This window comes from Micropterus dolomieu, linkage group LG18, assembly GCF_021292245.1.
Source record: "Micropterus dolomieu isolate WLL.071019.BEF.003 ecotype Adirondacks linkage group LG18, ASM2129224v1, whole genome shotgun sequence".
Lineage (NCBI taxonomy): Eukaryota > Metazoa > Chordata > Actinopteri > Centrarchiformes > Centrarchidae > Micropterus > Micropterus dolomieu.
In genome coordinates this window covers 10,768,530-10,787,653 of record NC_060167.1, presented here as the reverse complement: position 1 = coordinate 10,787,653, position 19,124 = coordinate 10,768,530, and the positions used below count along the sequence as shown (strand labels likewise).

Below are 19,124 nucleotides of genomic sequence, written 5' to 3'. Positions count from 1 at the left end.
ATGCATCATTACTGGAGGTCAAACATAATCAAAACACTGCTGGAAAAAGCCTCTTAGGTCAACAAAAGACAAAGGAACTATTAATATACTCACTGTTTTCTTCTCACGCTTGGCTGGTGGAGGTTGCTGTGGTGTAGGCACTATGATGGGGGGTGAAGGGGGGTACACAGTCTGTCCTGGGTAGTAGGGTGGACCAGCTGTGGGAACCGGAGCAGGAACAGAGGGTGAGACAGGTGGGTGGTACCTGAGGGGATCTGCGAGGGAAGAAAAACAAAACAGGAAAACAAAAAAAAAAATACACAGTTTAGTAAAACAAAGATAGGTCTCCCCACTTTGGGGTCACACAAGGATGAGGTGGTGTGTATCTGTGCTAGTGTGTGGTGAATTCAGATTATAAATGTGATATGGGTGTGGGAAAAGTGCTTGATGAGTGTCTGTTGGATTAATGACTCACGATATGGGGCAGGGTACTCCCCAGGCCCTGGGCCAGGATAGAAGGTGCCAGACCCTGGAGGCTGCACAGAATACTGCTGAGGAGCCCCCACGTAGGGCGTACTGTGGCGATACTGCACGTAAAGAGGACAGAGAGAAAAATAACACATCAGTGAGGACAAGGCAGATACTGTATAAAAAATAAATAAAGCACACTTTTGCAATCAGGGATCGGATTTCATTAAAAGGGATTTTTATCATCCTTGTGTGAGAAGCACTCTATGAAATTCCACCTAGACAATGGGACCGGGGAGTATTTTCCCCTCATTCAGCACAAAAACAAAAATAAGTGCAGGTGCTCTACAGTAGCAAACATGAAATTAAAATAGTTTTGCTTAATTCCCACCTAGACAAAGGGCAATGCTAATGTTTGTTATGTCATCACATTACATCTTGTTTGTTTAATTTGTACAGAAATTGAAGCGTAAAATTCAACACAGTGAGGTTTTACGGGGAGTAAAAGAGATGTTTAAGACTAATTCTTGTCCAAGATCAGTCCCTTACTGGAGTCTAGCTGTTTCAAACATTATCAGTATTCATTCACCACAAGAAAAAATATCACAACTGCTAAAGCAAATGTGAAATGAAAATATTTTTGCAGAATTTTACTTAAAGATAAGGTGTAATTCTGATGTTCAAACCTATGTGCACACGTAGACAGATACTAGTGTAATTTTACAACCTAGTTCAGTGCGTCTGTGTCACCTGTGGGATGTAGTACTGTGCAGCCTGTGGGGAAGGGAACGGCATGGGTGCCATGGTCATCATGATTGGTTGGTTGGTGGGGTAGACAGCCGCTGTGGGAGTCTGTGAGCCAGGCCGTATCGAGGGCGTGTTTGTAGGGATGGTGGGCCTCGCAGTCTGCATCTGAGTCCTCTGGAAAAACTGAAAGTAACATGTGAGAGAAACACAGAGAAACAACAAAAAAACATTAAGTACTATCCCGGAGGCAGTGGTCTCATTTCAGCGTGCTGCCACAGTTCATCTAAAATAAAAACAAGGGCATTTGTTTTGTTTTCTTCACCATTTTGGCCTACACATTTGTCACAGTGAATCTAGGTTGTTTTTATCAGCAGCTTAAAAAGATCTCTGAACTCTCTTTATACTTCAGTCAAATGCCTCTATGATGAACCTATAATCTCCTCTGTGAATTGCTTTACTGAACATCTCTCAAGTTTGGATTTTATAGTCACAGGCGAGCACCATTAGGAATCAGATGAATAACATCTACTAAATAAAGAGCACCTCTCTCTTTAGACACTGTGGGTTTAAATATTTCCTCCTACAATCATCTACTCAACTAAACAGAAGTGTTAAAAACATAATTAAGTAATTCATAGAGATAAAAAATAACCAAAAGCAAGCCATGTCACATGACTAAATCAGTGTAAAGCAGAGTTAACGGTCTCAATTCTTCCAGACATTCAAAACAGGCCCTGTGTTCATCAACTTGATCACAGGCATCATCACAAGGGTCCTATAATGAAGGTGGGAGGAAGGCAGACATATACAAATGATTGAGGTGGTGGATCATTTAGGATTAGGTTTGGAAACGTTTCATTAACTGAATGGAGTCTGGCTGCAGAAAATTCTGTGTTGCTGTCAAAGGACCTTTGTGGTATCTTGACCTGAATTTTTTTTAAACACCGTGGGAACTTACAGTTTGACAACACTAGTGTAAATCCAGGGTATACTTGTAATAAAAAGATGTAACAATTTAACAAATGTTAAATAAATATTCAATAAATGTTTGATTTTATTCACTTGAATCACACACAACTTAAATTTTTTTTATTAAGATGTTTATTTTGGTGAGGAAAAAGGACTGAAAAAAGGTTTTACTTAATTTTACTCATGCATATTTGTTGACAAAGATTTGATCATAATTGTTTTGAATGTTCTACCTCAGATATGCGAAGTGATCCAATGTTTGTCATCAAGTGTTGACCATAAAGAAGAGTTTAACCCACAATTAACAATCAGGTTTCTTCAACTTTCACTCAGGAGCAAAAATCAGCCTTTAAACTCGAAAGAAATAACGATTTGATACTTATCGTGATATTTATCATATTATCATATAATTAACATTTTTGGCCATATCATCCAGCCCTAATGTATTGTTTCTGTTTGTTTTGTGAATGTTCTAATTTCAAGTTTGCTTTTTTGTACTCGAGTTTTCCATTTAATCAAGATATAATTAACCAACAGTATAAATTTTCATGACAAATTTAATTTATGAATGGAGCATCTTTAACTGTAGTATGGTCTGGACCAATTGGCCACCAAGAAAAACAGATGTTCAGGAAGACTGTCACAAAGATATCCCACACCCACATGTGGGCTGAAGGTGAGTCTTTTGAAATTTGGTGATTAAGAATTTGATATTTAACCATTTGTAAAGAGAGGAAGAATTTCTCTGAGATGGTTGTTGATAAATGTTTCCTGTGGTTGGATAAGCAACAACATTGGAGTGCTTTTTAAAAGCAAATCCTGTCAGGCTGCAATTACTGTTTCATGTAGAAAACTGAAAAGGGATTCACTAAACTGTAAATTTTTATTACTTCTTGATTTTTATATTTTCCCATTTTAAGCTCTTCGTTTTTCTTATTTGGCTAGTCTGTCTGCACTGTGAATAAGCTGTGCCAGACTCCACAGCTGTGAAAAATAAAAACTCTTGGACTGCTTAATGGCTTCAAATACCTCTTTTTGTGTCTCAGCAGCTCGGCCAACCTTGTAGTTGTACTGAATGTGTGACACACGGCTTGGCTTTCTACAGCCACAATATGCCCTTTTCTTGTGCATCACATAAGACAGAAAACCGCTATGCTATAAAATACAGTCACTGAAGCTACAATGACTTCTATGCACCACGTCGCTATCAGTTAAAAGTTTAATATTGGACAGTCTTTTGCTTGGACAGGCCTGAAGAAAGACCACTACCAACAGCTGTGACCGACTTCCAAACAACTAGGGTCAAGCTGGGAATATTCAACCACAGTCACAGTGGGCTCCACTGAAGGAGAGCAGAATAAACAATGCTGGAAACCAGTCAAAAAATACCCAGGAGGGAAATCACCTTTAACATAATAAATCAGGTTCTATGGCTTTATTGTAAATATCCCTGTGGAAATCGGGGAAACAACCAGGAAACTGTTCATTACCAGCTACCCAAAGACAGACTATGTAATATGGCAGGCAAAGGAAGAAATATGAGCCAACAGATAATGCAACATTTCAGCACTGTCAACAAAAAAAAATTGCTTTGTAACTTAGACCTAAAACAAACACTGAAACAGTATGTGTGCTCTGCAACAACACTGAAACCATACGAATGTCCACGGAAAAATATTAAACATTACATATTTCCAACAGGTAACTTTCTTATCACATAGATATAAAAAAAACAAAACACTTATCTTAGGGAGGAATATACAGTCTCTTTCATACCACATGCTCAGGTCATAAAATACTGCAAGCTAATTACAATGAGTAATGAATGAAATTTACAAAATTGTGAACCGAAAAGTCCCGTAATGACCCTCTACAAGATAACAAACAGGAGATAGGTTGATGATGATTAAAAACCTCTCTACTGAGCATACACTGTGTGAAGATGAGGGGGTGTGCAGGGTTAATAGTTAGGATGGACAGGATCATTTAAGGATGATCCTCATCATGCCATGCAGGTCAGAAGAGACTTTTGACACAGAGGTAAATGTTACCTGGATGGGCCTGAATCCTCCCTTGAGTTTTGAAAGCAGGAAAGAGAGAAAAGCCAATGGGAGACTGTACTGAAGCCTCAATACAAAAAAACAAGCAGGAGGTCATTCACCCACACACATCAAGGCAGAAAACTACCCAATAATCAGAATCAGAATTATTTCCAACTACCTGACACAGTCCCTCTCCTGAGCCACTTTGAGTGGCTAAAATAACTTATACAATGCGGGTTGCTTCATCATTGACTGAGCGTGGAAAACGCTTAAAAGTCAAAGTCAAAATGTCAGCATTTCATGTCAGCAATTAGCATTTGACTTGACATTCCTGACATAACATGCACAGTTGCACAGATATCCACATGCACATAAGCCTCTATCACGCAAACACACACTTACTCAAATTGTGCAGCCTGAGCATGCGCGCCAGTCTACCTCTTGCTTTGCCAACTTAGCGTTTTCTAGCCCCAGTGGGACCTGGCTGTCACCTGCGACAATGACTTAACAACACAGATGATGTTGAGGGCTGTGGGCCAGCGAGGGTTACAGACACCCTTCTATCTAATGGAGCTGATACACTTCACTGTCCTGGTAGACCGGCTACCACATAGGGACGGAACAAAGCCGTGCTTTTGGTGAAAAATATTGCTTAAGTAAGAAGTAATTTGGTACACATACTGAACTCAGGCTGATGCTTGAACTTTACCCTGACTTGAACCATTTCATGACCAGAAATACTGTCAGCATATCGGATTGTCGTAAAGAAGCTAGATTTCGATGCCAAAGTAAGTCTGTTTGATGATGCTCTGTGTCCCACATGTTGAGGTGGAAATGCTGACAAAAAGGCTTTATGATTATGTGACATTTCCACTATTTGAAGCCAACCAAGAGAACACACTCAAGGGTAAAACAGATTAATAGAGTTATCTACACTCGAAACAGATCTCTGGGGGTAGACAGCTGTTTATACACAAAAAAGCTACATTTGAAATCAAAAGAAGTCAGTTATAAGTGGAGGAAATAAATTAAATAATGATGATCCTTGTTTGAAGAGACTTGTGTTTTAAACAATTAAATAATTTTTTGATCTCTACTGTATGGGCCCATTTCTGTGCACTGAGTGTGTTTCAGGGGGACAATGGCTGTTTTATTCATTGGTATAAAAGGCCACTGTTCGCCTTCATCTGCTTTCCAACTCCACTTCCGTGGTGGCACAAGGGATCCCAGCGCCAGTTTGTGACAGCCAGAGCATGCAATAGTGTGTGTGTGTGTGTACACTAATATTGGCAAACACACCCGACACACTTAATGACACCATACTATTAATAGTCTGCTAAAAAAAAAAAAAAAAAAAAAAAACTGTCCACCCAGAGGCATCCAGAAGGTGAGGATGTTGCACAACAAGTTACACATCTTGGGGACCTGGGGTGTGAATAACACATCAATCTTAAAAGTGGGCAACTGCATGAATCATTGCATCATAATTCAATGAACACAAAGAGAACAAGAACTGAATGTCAGCACCTAGACCTGTCAAAGACTCTTAGCATCCATAAGGAAATACACAAACAGTAATCAGAAATACTACACTGCCAAACGTGAACACATTAACATGCCCTTCTTAACCTCATGCCGTTGGTTTACAAAAGGGATATCCTTACCACAATATCACAACAATAAAACAGCCCATTTAATTGCAATACCTTGGTGTAATTACTCTAAACTAATGAGACCATGGTCTCATGACTGCAGAAAGTCTGACAGATTTAGCTATGCGAGCACAGAAATAAAAATGCCCCTAATTATGTTTTCTGGCATAAAGCAATTTACAATACACAAAATATCCTTGAACACTAGTGTGTTTGCATATAATGTCTAACTACTCGTAGGTCAACTATACTATGACTTAAATATAAAGGAAAACAAAAAAAATCTTTCCACTCGCAAATCGCTTTAATAAATGACAAGGCAATGTCAGACACTCAGGAGAGGAAGAATTGATATTCACCCAAAATATCCTGGTTGAAAACATCCAAATGAACGAGAAAACACATTTCACTGGACACTGAAGGCACCACATATACAGTACTACTGCTGCATGGAGGTGCCCTGCAGCACGTCCAGAAGTTCAGGCACAAGTTGGCTGTTATTGACTTTCGTTTGGCCAGCTTAGATTGTTTGTTAGATATAAACCGAGCACTCTCTAACTGGCTTTCTTTCCTGGTAAGTTAATTATTTCATCCTATAATTTAGCTTCTCTTTGGTTTTTTACCTTCTACTTTCTTCCCCTTCAATAAGCAAAAAACACCATGAGCTCACAACAGCAGTGCAAAGTTCAAACATATATAGACTGACTGGTCATGTCCTCTTGGATAAAAGTAATGAAGATTCTATCATGTTAAATTAATTATAGCCATCTAGGAAAATATATAAGACTAAGAGAATCACAATAATTAGGATACATTCTGTGCAAAAACAGTTATTTGATTTGCTCAGAGCACAAACCAAGGACACCCACAAGCTTCATTACATCTAAACCCAGTAAAGCTATTAAATAACGAGTCAATTCTTGGAATGAACTAAGATCAATCTCACCATAAAAATGAACATGAATAGTACAAGAACACACCCATCAGGAAACTGTTCTATACACCTGGCTGGATATCTTGATTAATAGCAGCCCGCTCAGAAATCCCACGATAATTTAAACCTCTTTAACAGTATCCAAGACACTTTCAAATCTGAGACTTTTTCTAAGGAACAGCAGACGCCCCACAAACAGCCCCTTGCCAGAAGGTACCAGCAAACTGCTTTGATGATGATGACGCAAGAGAGGAAGCAGCAGGGGCGTTCAGCGGGGGTAAATTACCTGATGGTGGGTTGGTCGAGGGCCCGTAGCAAACTGGCGGGGGAGGAAGGAGAGGTCCAGCAAGGAGATTTGAAGCAGTGATGGCAAAGCGGGGAGAAGAAAGAGCATAAGAGAGACACAGAGATAAGATGAGCGATGAAGGCAGGTGCTTGAAAATACAGTACAAAACCACAGAGCAACAAAGCTTTAAAGACACATGATGCAGCTCTCAGGCCCAACTCAAAGTGTGTATTCGCAAATAATAGCTTGTTTTAAGTACCTGACATTATGTGTTAACTGCATCAGGACAATGCAGATATTAGGACTAAATTGTTACAAAACACAAAAACCAGTAAACAATATAATTTGTGGTGGAGATGCCAGGCAAGATTAATAAATAATGCTGACTAGGTGTGTGTGTGCAGAGAATGCTGTTAAAGTAAATATAATATGATATATTTTTGGACTAGGCTTGTCAAGTAAGAAGATTTGTCACAAAAGGTGTTAGCTATCTTTAAATGGCTTTCCTCATGCTAAACTGAACAACCACCATAAGCCAGAGCTGCTTAAGATATCATCGACACAGGGAACGATCTCTTAACTTTTATGTTGCGCTCCTACCCCACTTAGCAGGGGCATAACGAAGGTCCCATATGCCAACCAGTGATACAGTACCACCGACCACAGCAAGCCTATAAGTAGCCTTTAAGAAGTCAATGAAGGAGACCGCATTAAAAAAAAAATAATAATAAATACAGCTAAACTAATACATGTTAAACTTCCTCGGTGCCATGAGTCGACGTTTCTGGAGGTCTGTGTGGCTTCTAAACACCAGATCCCTCTATCACTGATTCAACAGTCACACTAAACCACAAACGTTTGAGTACCTGCAGGCAGGCGTGCTGCAAATCTAAGACCTGAGAGACACTCACCGGGCGACTTTGTGGTTGTGCATTCATTGGCTGTGTCTGAGCAGAATACACTAGAGAGGCGGAACCAGCATTTTGTCCAGGGTTGTATGGAGACTGTCAAAAGAAGAAAAGGAAAGATAGACAGAATAAGAGGGTTCAATACATACAGACCAGGGACTTTGCAGCCATCAGTTACAATTCATTTCATTAAGACATTTCACAGACCAACTGTAACCTTAACAAAACACCAGACATCACAACACTAACTTACTGCTGCTAGGAGGAAATGTTTTCGATTGGGGTTTATGTACTGCACAGAGATAATTGGCAGCCTCAAGGACAGCAAATCCTGTGTTCCTATTCTTCATCTAGTGTGCAGTGAAGCTAGGCAGAGGTGGGTTTAAGCATATCTGCTTACTCTTGTACAAGCTGCTGCTGGTGTGGTTGTGATAATTCAAGTTTGTGCTGGCTGGCAAGACTATAGAAGGCTAGTGAGAGACTGCGGCTGCTTTAGGCTGAGGCAGCGCGCCATTAGGCTATAATGGTATAGAGAAACATCCAGATTCCTCGTAGGCTTGTTCCGATTGGCGATTGGATCACCTATTGACGACTGAAGGGATGATTAGCGATTGGTTTTTCATGTGCCGATATTAAGGCGATTTTAACTAATTCACTATCAGAGCTAAGACGACATATATACAGTCTCTAGAATCTGCTCAGCCATTGACTTATTTGTGGTGACAAGACACACCACAATATCAACCCTGACGCCACATACTATATACTGGGGCTGACGTAGAAGATTCGATGCTTTGATGAGCGGAGCCTGATTCGACTGTCAATCTCACAGTCGAAGCGTCACTGCGAAACGAGGATCATACCATTTTGGCGATATGGGGGTGCTCTTCGTCTGATTTTACATAGAACTACCAGTTTTCTCCAAATAAGTTAAATATACTGCCTATTACAGTATAAATTTCAAAATATATTGCTGTAAATACAAAATTGAGAAAAGAAAAAAAGTTTTTAATAAATGTTTTTAAAGAGTGTGAATAAATCCAGAATTGTAACCCTAATCCTCAAGGTTCACCGTTGTTGTGCAGAATTGTCCGCACCTCGCGGGACGTTCGCATCATTTATCACCATTGATGAACCACACAAAGAATATTACATCGTTTTTAAATAGTACTTGTAATAGACACGCAATGAACAGCGACGTGGCATGCAGCTGTCGGCCGTATGGCATGCACCCAAAACTCTGCATGAGACCGGTGAATGGCAGGAGAGCAGAGAGAAAAGGGTCAACAATAAGACTTAGTTTAGCTGGAAATGTACAGTGTAAGTTAGATTGACTAATGAATAGAGACTGCAGCTCTGCAGCTTGTCAAGATTAAAGCGGAGTTACACCCCCCGCTCACAATCGGCGCACACAAACACAGTACATGATTCGACTATAGGCATGACTTGACAATTCTGTCAAGTAATTCTGTGGGAAACACTGCACTGTGCATTTACAAATGTTTCTGGTGGTTTCTCTTAAAGCTAATAAGCCTGTTTCTTCCATGCTGGCATTTCCCTGACTTGCTGCAACGTAACCCTGTAACCTGGCGATCAGATCGCCAGTCGGTGATCTCAAGTAGCCATGACCAGACGATCAGACGATATGAAAATAGAGGCGATTGCCCAACCCTAATTCCTCGCAACTCAAATACTTCCAGTGAGGCTGAGTCATGGACTCTACATGCTTGTGAGTACAAGCAATGAGGTAGTCAGCAGTGTCACTAACAATGAATCCACCTTTATGATTAAGCGATTAAACTTTTACATAGATTTACCTGCAGTTAGCTCTTTTCCCTTATTACAAAAGGTGTAGCCAGAGGATGCAACGCTGCCTTAACCAAAGAAGGGCAACATCTTTCTTACCATCATGCTCATCCCTGATTTATTTCTGTTAAGTTATGGTCCTCTTGCCCCATTCTACCTGTATGGATCTCCCTCTAACTATAGATGGAGAAGAAAGTCCCATCGACCATATATTTTACCCTTACCTAACAGTCTCAAATCACTGTGCTTCTGCCGTTAACCCTGGTTGTATACACGATGTTACACCCACACCCCCTTTCAAACATGTTCCCAATCCTGATTATTTATTTCCCACATTGACTTTTTCATAGAGCTTTTGCCCAAATAATTTATGTCTATCCAGGACTGGCAATCCCCTTTAAAATGTTAAACTGATGATGTTGAACCTCTGCAGTGGACCTCTATCAGCTGCAGGCTCACAGATGTGGCTACAATACATAAAAACAAGCTACACATTCTGAATGTAGGATGAACAAATGATCATCTACCATGACCTCATGGTGAAAAGATGTGTATTTAACATGACTGTTAGGTGATTCCTGCAGCTTGGTTTTTCCAATACGACTGACGCAATTTTCCTACCATCCAACAGGAAACCCACAGTGACACGACCTTTAGCAGCTGTACAAAGTAGCTGACAAACCAGACAATCACAAGTGGCAGTTGGCTTGTACTGGTCAGAACAGCATAAAACTACTCAACTAATTTGGGGAAGATTTATTAAAAGTTAACTTCTCACATCTTAATGTTGTACACATTTATCTCCACTTTTCCACATGCATACTGGGCCTTCCGCCTCCTGACCCTTGTCAGGATTAAACAGGTCTAAAGGCACCAACGCAAGAGATTTGAACCCCTTTTAATCATACATTTATCTAAACTTCAATAAAACAAAAATGCATGCATGGCTTACTGCTGCATTAGGAAAAAAAACATCTAAAAGCTAATGTAAGAAAGTTATATTAAATAATACAGGTTGGGCAATAAAGGCAGAATTAATTTACATTTTCACAGCATTATCTCAAAATAGATGTTGTAATTTTAGAGCCCTATGATTTCTGCGAAGCAGTAAACGCAGGCGGACTGCTGAATTTGATAATATAAATGGAAACAGTTGTAAAACGCGGAATAGGCCACATGTGGATGTAATTTATAACAATCGGAGATTTCCCTAGCATTATAAGCGTCTTTTTTACAGAACTTGGGCCAAACGAACACAAACAATACTGCTATATTTTGGCCTGATTTCGTTAATTAATGAGCACCTTGCTTCTCTCTGCTCTCACACACAAACGCACAAACCCTGTCATATTGAAATCAGCGTGCTAGCAAGAGCTCATCACTTCAACAAATTCTCAAAAGTGCAACCGCATCGGCAGATGCAGAACGCAAGCTTGTTGAAGACTTTGTTGCAAAAATTGGCAACAGATTTCCTAATTTTTTATAATTTAAGTATTCAAACAGAAGTGAAGCCGCATGAGCTGCAGGTGAAACTCACACACATGACTAGCTACGTTGTTTGCACTCCCGTGATTCCAACGATGCTCGAAAGGCAGAATCGACGAGATAGAGGAAAGCCTGTTCTGTGCTAGGTCTGTGATACTTATTGTCTCGTCCCAGTCAACATGTGTGTGAAATCTGGATTTCCCGAATTAATTCTTAAATTATAGCTAAAAACCTATTTTGAGGTCAAAATGACCTTTGAGTCGAAAGTGTCACCAATTAATTGTCCGACCAACTGTGAAATATGGTAATCAGTTCTTGAGTTATAGCCAAAAATGTGTTTTGTGTGTACACAGTGACCTTTGACAACCAAATATTAATCAGTTCCTCCCTGTTTGTCCAAAATGTGAAGAAATTCCTTCCAGGCGTATCTGAGATACCATGTTCACAAGAATGGGATGGATGGACAGACGGAAAACCCAAAATCATACTGTCTCCAGCCACAGTTATGGCTGGCGCAGAGGCATAAAAAGCAAGCAGACAAACGGACAGATCAAACATGAATGCGCAGAGGATGACAGCGGAAATAGTGACAAACTCACCCCTCCGCCTGCCTCCCAGCCCTTAGGGTAGCGATATGGGGAAGCTGTGGGTATTGATACCTGAGAGAGCGCCGGGGAGTGGGCATGACCAGGCGGGGTGCCCGCCAAGCTAGGGTGTCCCTTTGTGATGTCGTGAGCAGTGTAAGGAGGGCCAGCATGCCTGGGTACCTGTATCACATAGAACAGTAAGGTTAGACAGATACACAAAATTATATATTATCTCAGACTGATGCAGACACACACACACACACACACACACACACAGATGTAGAGGAGGAACAGCAGTGGCAGGATTCCACAGGCCATTTGTCCTCCCTCCTGCTGAGGAATGTAAATTAAGCGCTCAAGCCCCAGGAAGACCTGCACCGTGCATGGGTGTTAAAGCCTGCTGGGGTTGGCCAAGACTGGCTCTGGCCTCTTCTGCAAACTACTGTGCCCAACTATGCTGCGCAAGGGTGTCTGGGCCTCATATGGCAAAACTGGGTCAAGTAATCATATTACAATCCCACTCATCTGTAACAGATAGAATGCACCTGGTACAATAGATACAACTGAGTCATGCTAAACAACCCTAGTCGATATGGGCGACTGGGGGGTCCAGGGACACAGATGAGATTTGACTCTTGGCCTGTGGTGTGGCAGTATGGGCCTTGGCTGCTGCAGCTGTGAGTTGGCACAACTGCAAATGCTGCTGTTGCTGCAGCAGGCCTGACACACCAGGGAATGAGACAGGATACTGCAGGAAGAAAGCAGGAGGCAGACACTGAGAAAGCCAGGAAAGCTGGGCAACCCACCTTTTTCTCCAGGGCCTCTTTCTGCTCTCTCTACACAACCTGGTTGCTGGTTGAGTTTGAGCACCTCTAAAAGCAAACTTAACATTTAAAAACGAACATCGCCAAACTATACTATATTTAAATCTACCAGGCACTACAGGCAATATTCCTTCTGCATCTCTCCATCGTCTGTGTGGCCCACTTCCCTCAGATGACCTGGGATAAAGCAACTAATCTAGCTGCTGTTGCCAGGGGAGGGGCCTGCTCTGCTTCAGGCAAGTGATTCTGAGGATGTACAGAGTGATGGGATGGGGGAGGGGAGGCAAGCGGCTGTATAGAAGCTGTACACTAGGGGGAGGGTGCTCGACCTATACATTATTGTTGATATTGTACAGTTGTGATTAATGATTGTATTATTATTGTTAAATATCTGTTTGAAAAATGCAATAAAGTATATTTAAAAAGTGGGGGGAAAAAAGTGTACAAATCTCACATCCACTGCAAAGAACAACTGCTTCATGCCATAGGCATGGTTTATTTCCACCAGTGTCATCATTGTTGCAGCCTAACCCCTTACAAAGAACTTTCAGAGCTATAAAAAAATTCACATAAAACCTGCAGTGTTTCCACCACTGTTGTGTCACACTGGATAAATAAGCTTATAGCTAAATAGCTCATCTTCAAACATACAAACAGTACAATGTGCAGCTACCTAGTGTACCTCCACATTTCAGAAATGTTATCATCACTGGAAATCTATTTATTTGTGGTGTCAAATAATCAATATAGAAATTCTAAAAAAGGTATACTGCTATGTTTGTAAAAGCCAGAGATTCAACAAAAAAGCACCATGGAAATAGGAAATAATAATTTACCACAAATGATCACTACAGCAAGCGCCACAATTGTATTCATTTTGTCACTTCAGTTCATTTTATGTGAGAAGAAAATCAATAAAATGTAAAGTGAAAAGGGAAATCAATACCCCCGTCTTCAAATTTATGTAGTAAAAACTAATTTACAAGATGTGTAACAATGAAAATAAAGTTATCTGTGCTTTTAATGGCAGGGACGTCACTAATCAGTATCTTACAATGTCTACAAAGCCCTCTAACAAATCACTGCCCTCTAGCACATTTGGCTTATCAGAGGAGAAGCCCAGAATGGGGCAGCAGGGCAATGCAGGTCTACAAACAGCAGTGCTCAACATAGATTGTTGTGCAGCACAATGCCCATTTGCAAAGGGTGACTGTCATGTTGGGCTTAAATCCTTAGTGGAAGGGAGGATGCCATTTCGGGTTTGTTTTTGTCTTTAGGGAGATCCAGAAGGTGTGGCTGGTCAGTGAGGACGAGACAATAAATGATCCCACAGTTCAGCCAAGAGCGACCTAATCAAGCACATTTGGGATTTTCTTTTCTGCCAAAATTCTTTTTATACAAAATCTCATTGTCTACATGAAGCCCCTAACTCACATGTTGATGCCCTAAGCAGGTTAAAATAAAAACACCAAGAATTATGTGAATATTATTATGACAAAGATCTGACACAGGAAATGTTAATTAACTCCTGAAGGAGACACTGAATGGCAGATGTCCCCTGAGGTGGCAGATTTCCACAGGCCTCCTGCAGTCAGATCACAGCATGATAACTTCACAACCAATTTTTTCATAATAAAAAAAACCCACCAATGCCTATAAAAGCTGTTCAATCTCTTGCAGAAATTTGTTTAGACTCTCAAAATATAGTATTTTTTAAATTGCTCAGTCAAAATAACTAATTCTAATTACATATACGCAATGACGCAATGTTAAAAATTACAAAATAAAAAAAATTCAAAGAGCGGTGAGTAGTTTTATAGGCACCATTGGTACCAAGCCTCTAAAGCATCCTGAAATGTGACATACATTCAGTTGCCAGTTTATTAGGTACACTTGAAAACAAATGCAATAATGTTTTTAGAAGAAAATAGGCAAAATGGTGGTGATCATTTTGAGGTGAATTGATTTAAAATCTGACAAATCGGCTGACACATTTCAGCACGAAACCTACATAATGGCTATAATTTTATCTAAGAGGAATTTCTAATATTTTGTCAACCCTATTTATTTCACCGAGGGTAGACTAATTAGAAAGGTATTAGAAACACCACTTAGTAAGAATCAATGTACCTAAATAATTAACAGCCTCCAGCATGGCATAAAGCTGAATCAACACCTCTCTAAAAGCACTCTAACCTTCATGAAGGCAGTGTTACATTAGAATGCACTTGTTTTAGCCAGGTGACCCTAATAATCTGGCATCTGAGAGTTTATTTTTAGTACAGTCATGGTCGAGCTGTATGCAATGTGTGCACTCTTTATATGCAGTGAGCATTTTCTGTATATGCACTGCAGCATACAGGTGGATCTGTATGCGCGGGGGACTGCGTGCAGCGACTCACGCTGTAGACTGCAGCGACTCCAGGCTGTGTGGGGAAGATTCGGTCGTCCAGTGACGGCTGAACCCGTGGGATTCTGGAAACACGTGTGTTAAGGACAACTGGAGGCCAAGAACAAGTTCCACGCTAAATACGAGATTGACAGCTCAACAGGTAAGATTTCTGTCATGTTGTAAGTATTCATGTAAGAGACACTGTTACGTCTAAATATTGCTGATTTAAACAAATGAAGAGACTTGATCTAGTATTTGTGGAGGTTTCCTTTTTAGCAAACACAAACATTACTCTGCTGAAATTACTTTATTCTACACTTCTTGGTTTATATATGCAATCCATTTAATTGATTCAGATTTCAAAGGGCTTTCCTCAAACCCCAATGGCTCTTGTAGTTTGATTTCAAGAATCCTCCAACCACCCCACCCCGCCCAAAATGCCCCATCTCTGAGAGTACACTATGTACCTTCCACATTTTGCAAGTGTTCAAGGGAAAATCTGAAATGGATTTCTGGGCCACCTCAGGCAAGGACAGGCAGAGCAGAATATTAGACAACTGCAAAGGAATAGCAAAGGTACACACTTCATTCAATATCAATTCTCTTTTCCTCATGCTGAAGGTGGAATAATAGGTCAAAGAAAAACCTCGTCACAACTCTTGTAAAAGCTTAACACACTCTGGGCTTTATTAATGTTCTGGGCACAGAAACCAGAACAGAACAAGATGACTTTTTTTCAGGCATCTGAAACATGTAATAATGAGACTCGCTTGGGAGACATCACTCAGATGTCTGGAGACAAAACAGGGAATGTGCAATAGCCACATAAAAGAAAGGAAGTCCTGTGGTTAGTAACCTGCTCAGGCAGTTGTCTGTGACAGACAGGCTCACACACTGCAGGTCACATGGTTTAAGGGAAACAGAGCGTCTGGCTTTCTTCCTTTCACCCAAATCACGCCTCCCTTTCCCCTAAGGGCCGGGTTATACTAGCGATGCTGGGCCAGCACCGCTACTCGTAACCAACACCATGAAAGGGAGGGAGGGAGATAAGGAGAAAAAAGAAAAAGAGGGCTGCAATTCAAAAGGCAGAAGCACAACAGGAAGCATTATCTGTTTCTTTGTCGGGGAATTTGGAAAAACAACACGCCCAACCCCACACACACACTCACACACATACATACAGTACATATACACAGAGATCAGAAGTAAATTGGAGGTTCAGTCTCCTCACACGTGACTTTCTAGGTGAGGAGAAGCACAATTAAAAAAACTGTACACAGTATTTACAGTTTTTATCTTTTGTTACCAGAAAGACTGAAAAAAGAAATCCACTGAATGTTGTATATGTTTTTCAGTGACTTGCAGATTACCTGTCGTAATCTGAAAAGCCATAATGTGGCACATCCAATGCCATAAAGCACAAAGTGGGTAAGAAAAGGTATAGTAATAATCACAACTCTGGTCTACATGAGCGCTGGCTGGCAGGGGCAACTGTGTTGGGGACTGTAAACAGAGGGAAGGCAGTACACAGGTGAATCCAGGGTTCAACCTCCTGGTGGATCCACCTGCGGATCAGGGGGTTGTTGTCAACAAAGCCAGGAAAAGCAAATGCAAAAATGATCAGGCAAGATTAAACACATTGTCATCTTACATCTACAGCCAAACTGTAAATACAGGAGATGATTTTAACTTCTCAAAGCCTACATGCAGACGTCTGTTATCTCTCAGAAGGCAAACACCCGCAGTCATGGCAGAATGTCGTCATGCCACTAACTAACATACTTGTTGTTAGAACATTTGTGTCATGCCTTTAGCTGGAATAGTTTTTCATGTCACGTTTTGGGAGGCTCAAAAGGCGAATACAGAACACAACCTCTATTCCACAGCAAATTGACATTTAAGCAACACAGCAAGAAACTTAATTGAAAAACGGACCCAGTTTTCCCTCTGGACAACTTGCAAAGTAATTCTATTTCTGTGCCTAAAAGGTGTTTGTTTCAGACAGTCTGTGGCTAAATTTCACTGTGATATAAAAAGCTTTTTAATTTTTTTGTGTGAGTTCACTAGCCGATAGCTAGCAAGAATGGACGTCCATTGATATTTGCCATATGATGTACTTGGACAAGTTTGTTTTCTTATTTTTGCAGTTTCAAGACTGACTGCTGGTGGTAGAAATATTCCCGATGGGAAAACTAAATGTCCTAAAGTAAAACATCATTTATGTCAAGCTCTCAGTGTGGGTGGCCATGTAACCAGATGGACGCAGACAGTTTTCAGTCAACCCATACTGCATATATCGGGCATAACCATGAAAGTGGCTGAACGCACTAATTAGACGTTAGACATTAGTTTAATCTCAATTAATTTTCTGCTTGAGGAGAGCAGCACAATGTCAATTTAAAGACTTACAACAGGGATAGTGCTTCGGGGAATAAGAGTGTCAATGTGGCTGAAAAATTACCTGCAACATCCAATGGGACAAAAAAAAATGACACCAATGGTGAGTGATTCACATTTGACTCTCGCTGAGACCGAGAGGAACTGCAGTGTTCAGATGAGCGAACATGGAGGGAACATAATCCTGAATTAACTACACCTCAAGGATGCCGGCTATTCAAACTCAAAAGGACGCTTGAATAGAGTACCCACAGATTATGACACTGAGCACACTGTCCTCGCTCATGTATATATTTTGAAGAGCAGCTCACATTTCAAACAGGTTTCCGACCTCCTCAACAAGGCTAGGCTGCCATAGGTGACGAGGTAAATTTTGGGTCTAAAACAAGCCCATGCTGACCCCTCTTCTCTGAGGAGATCATAAATTAGTTTCAGCCACTCCTCCCTGACCCTACAGAGACCTGTAAGGCCTCATTTAGGAGGGAAAAGCTGCTGTGGCTCCTGCTTCATCATTAGCTTACTGTAAAGCCACTAATGTGCTGAGAGAGAGAGATAGGGGAAGACAGGGGAATATACAGCCTTAAAATAGCAGGGGTGTGATCAGGAGGATGAGACAGCTCAATAAAATGTAAACTGATATTATAGAATAAATGAATGAATCACAGCTGTGTAGTTAACAACCTCACGCCCTTTATACATACATCTGTCTTTCTTTCTGTATGTATGTATAAAGGGCGTGAGGTTCTTAAAACGAAATATCCAAGATAACAGACACGCTGATCTGTAGACAAATATTACTTAAATCAAATAGTGAGTCTTAAACCATCCCGTAGTTATGCTGCTATAGGCCTAGATAGCCGAGATACTTCCCATGATGCACTGAACTCCTCTCTCCCTTTCCCTCTAGACACCTTTTTATCCCATTAATGCATGTTACTGACTTGACCTTTTCCCTCTCCCATAGTTTCATGCTTTCTCATCTCTCTCTTCTCTCTTTCTGTCGCTTTCTGCAGGTATTTCTGCCTCCGGAGCTGTGGAGTCTGGATCTGTGGTTGCGGGCTGCCTGCTGTCCCCATGTTCCTACTTTACACCAGCTGCTACAATTATTATAGTCCTATTTTTATTGCTATGTGTGGGGTCTGCGCTCCTGCTCCCACCCCAAACCCAACCAGTCAAGGCAGATGGCCGCCCACACTCTAGGTTTCTACCTGTTTAAAGGTAATTTTTCCTTGCCGCTGTCGCCAAGTACTTACTTATAGTGGGAATTGTTGGGTCTTTCTAAATAATATTACTGACAGCACAGTCTAGACCTGCTCTATATGAAAAGTTCATGGAGGTAACTTCTCTTATGCATTGCCGCTTTATAAATAAGAATAAAAATGAACAGGCAATTTCTTTGCCACAGGAAAAAGTATTGTCTCACAAATATGGCATACTTCAAAAGCAAGGTCTCCTTTGAATGACACAGGCTACCTGGAAATCTCAGTGCAGTGGGTTCAGAGTGGAGACACAGGAAGTGAGTGGAGTCGGCCCAGATGGTGCAGACACAAACCCTCCTTACACACATAATAAACACGCACAGATACACAAAGCTCTCACTCCCTGCCTGCTGTTGCTGAGGCGGTTCTTTCACTACACCATGAACGAT

At 40.9% G+C, this 19,124-nt stretch overlaps 1 protein-coding gene across 11 annotated transcripts in view; it reads right to left on the bottom strand.

Moving 5' to 3' along the window:
• Positions 1-19,124, bottom strand: part of eif4g3a (eukaryotic translation initiation factor 4 gamma, 3a) — a 65,859-nt gene that overhangs the window by 32,725 nt on the left and 14,010 nt on the right. For 6 of the 11 annotated variants that reach the window (XM_046075439.1, XM_046075440.1, XM_046075441.1 and 3 more), the window contains exons 2-8: positions 15,090-15,162; positions 11,876-12,043; positions 7,989-8,081; positions 7,078-7,110; positions 1,198-1,377; positions 455-566; positions 94-254 (exon numbers count right to left, since the gene is read on the bottom strand). In XM_046075439.1, the coding sequence (XP_045931395.1) occupies positions 94-254; positions 455-566; positions 1,198-1,377; positions 7,078-7,110; positions 7,989-8,081; positions 11,876-12,043; positions 15,090-15,162 (820 nt within the window). The remainder of the gene's footprint in view (positions 1-93; positions 255-454; positions 567-1,197; positions 1,378-7,077; positions 7,111-7,988; positions 8,082-11,875; positions 12,044-15,089; positions 15,163-19,124) is intronic. The other 5 variants (XM_046075444.1, XM_046075450.1, XM_046075446.1 and 2 more) reach the window with 4 other exon arrangements.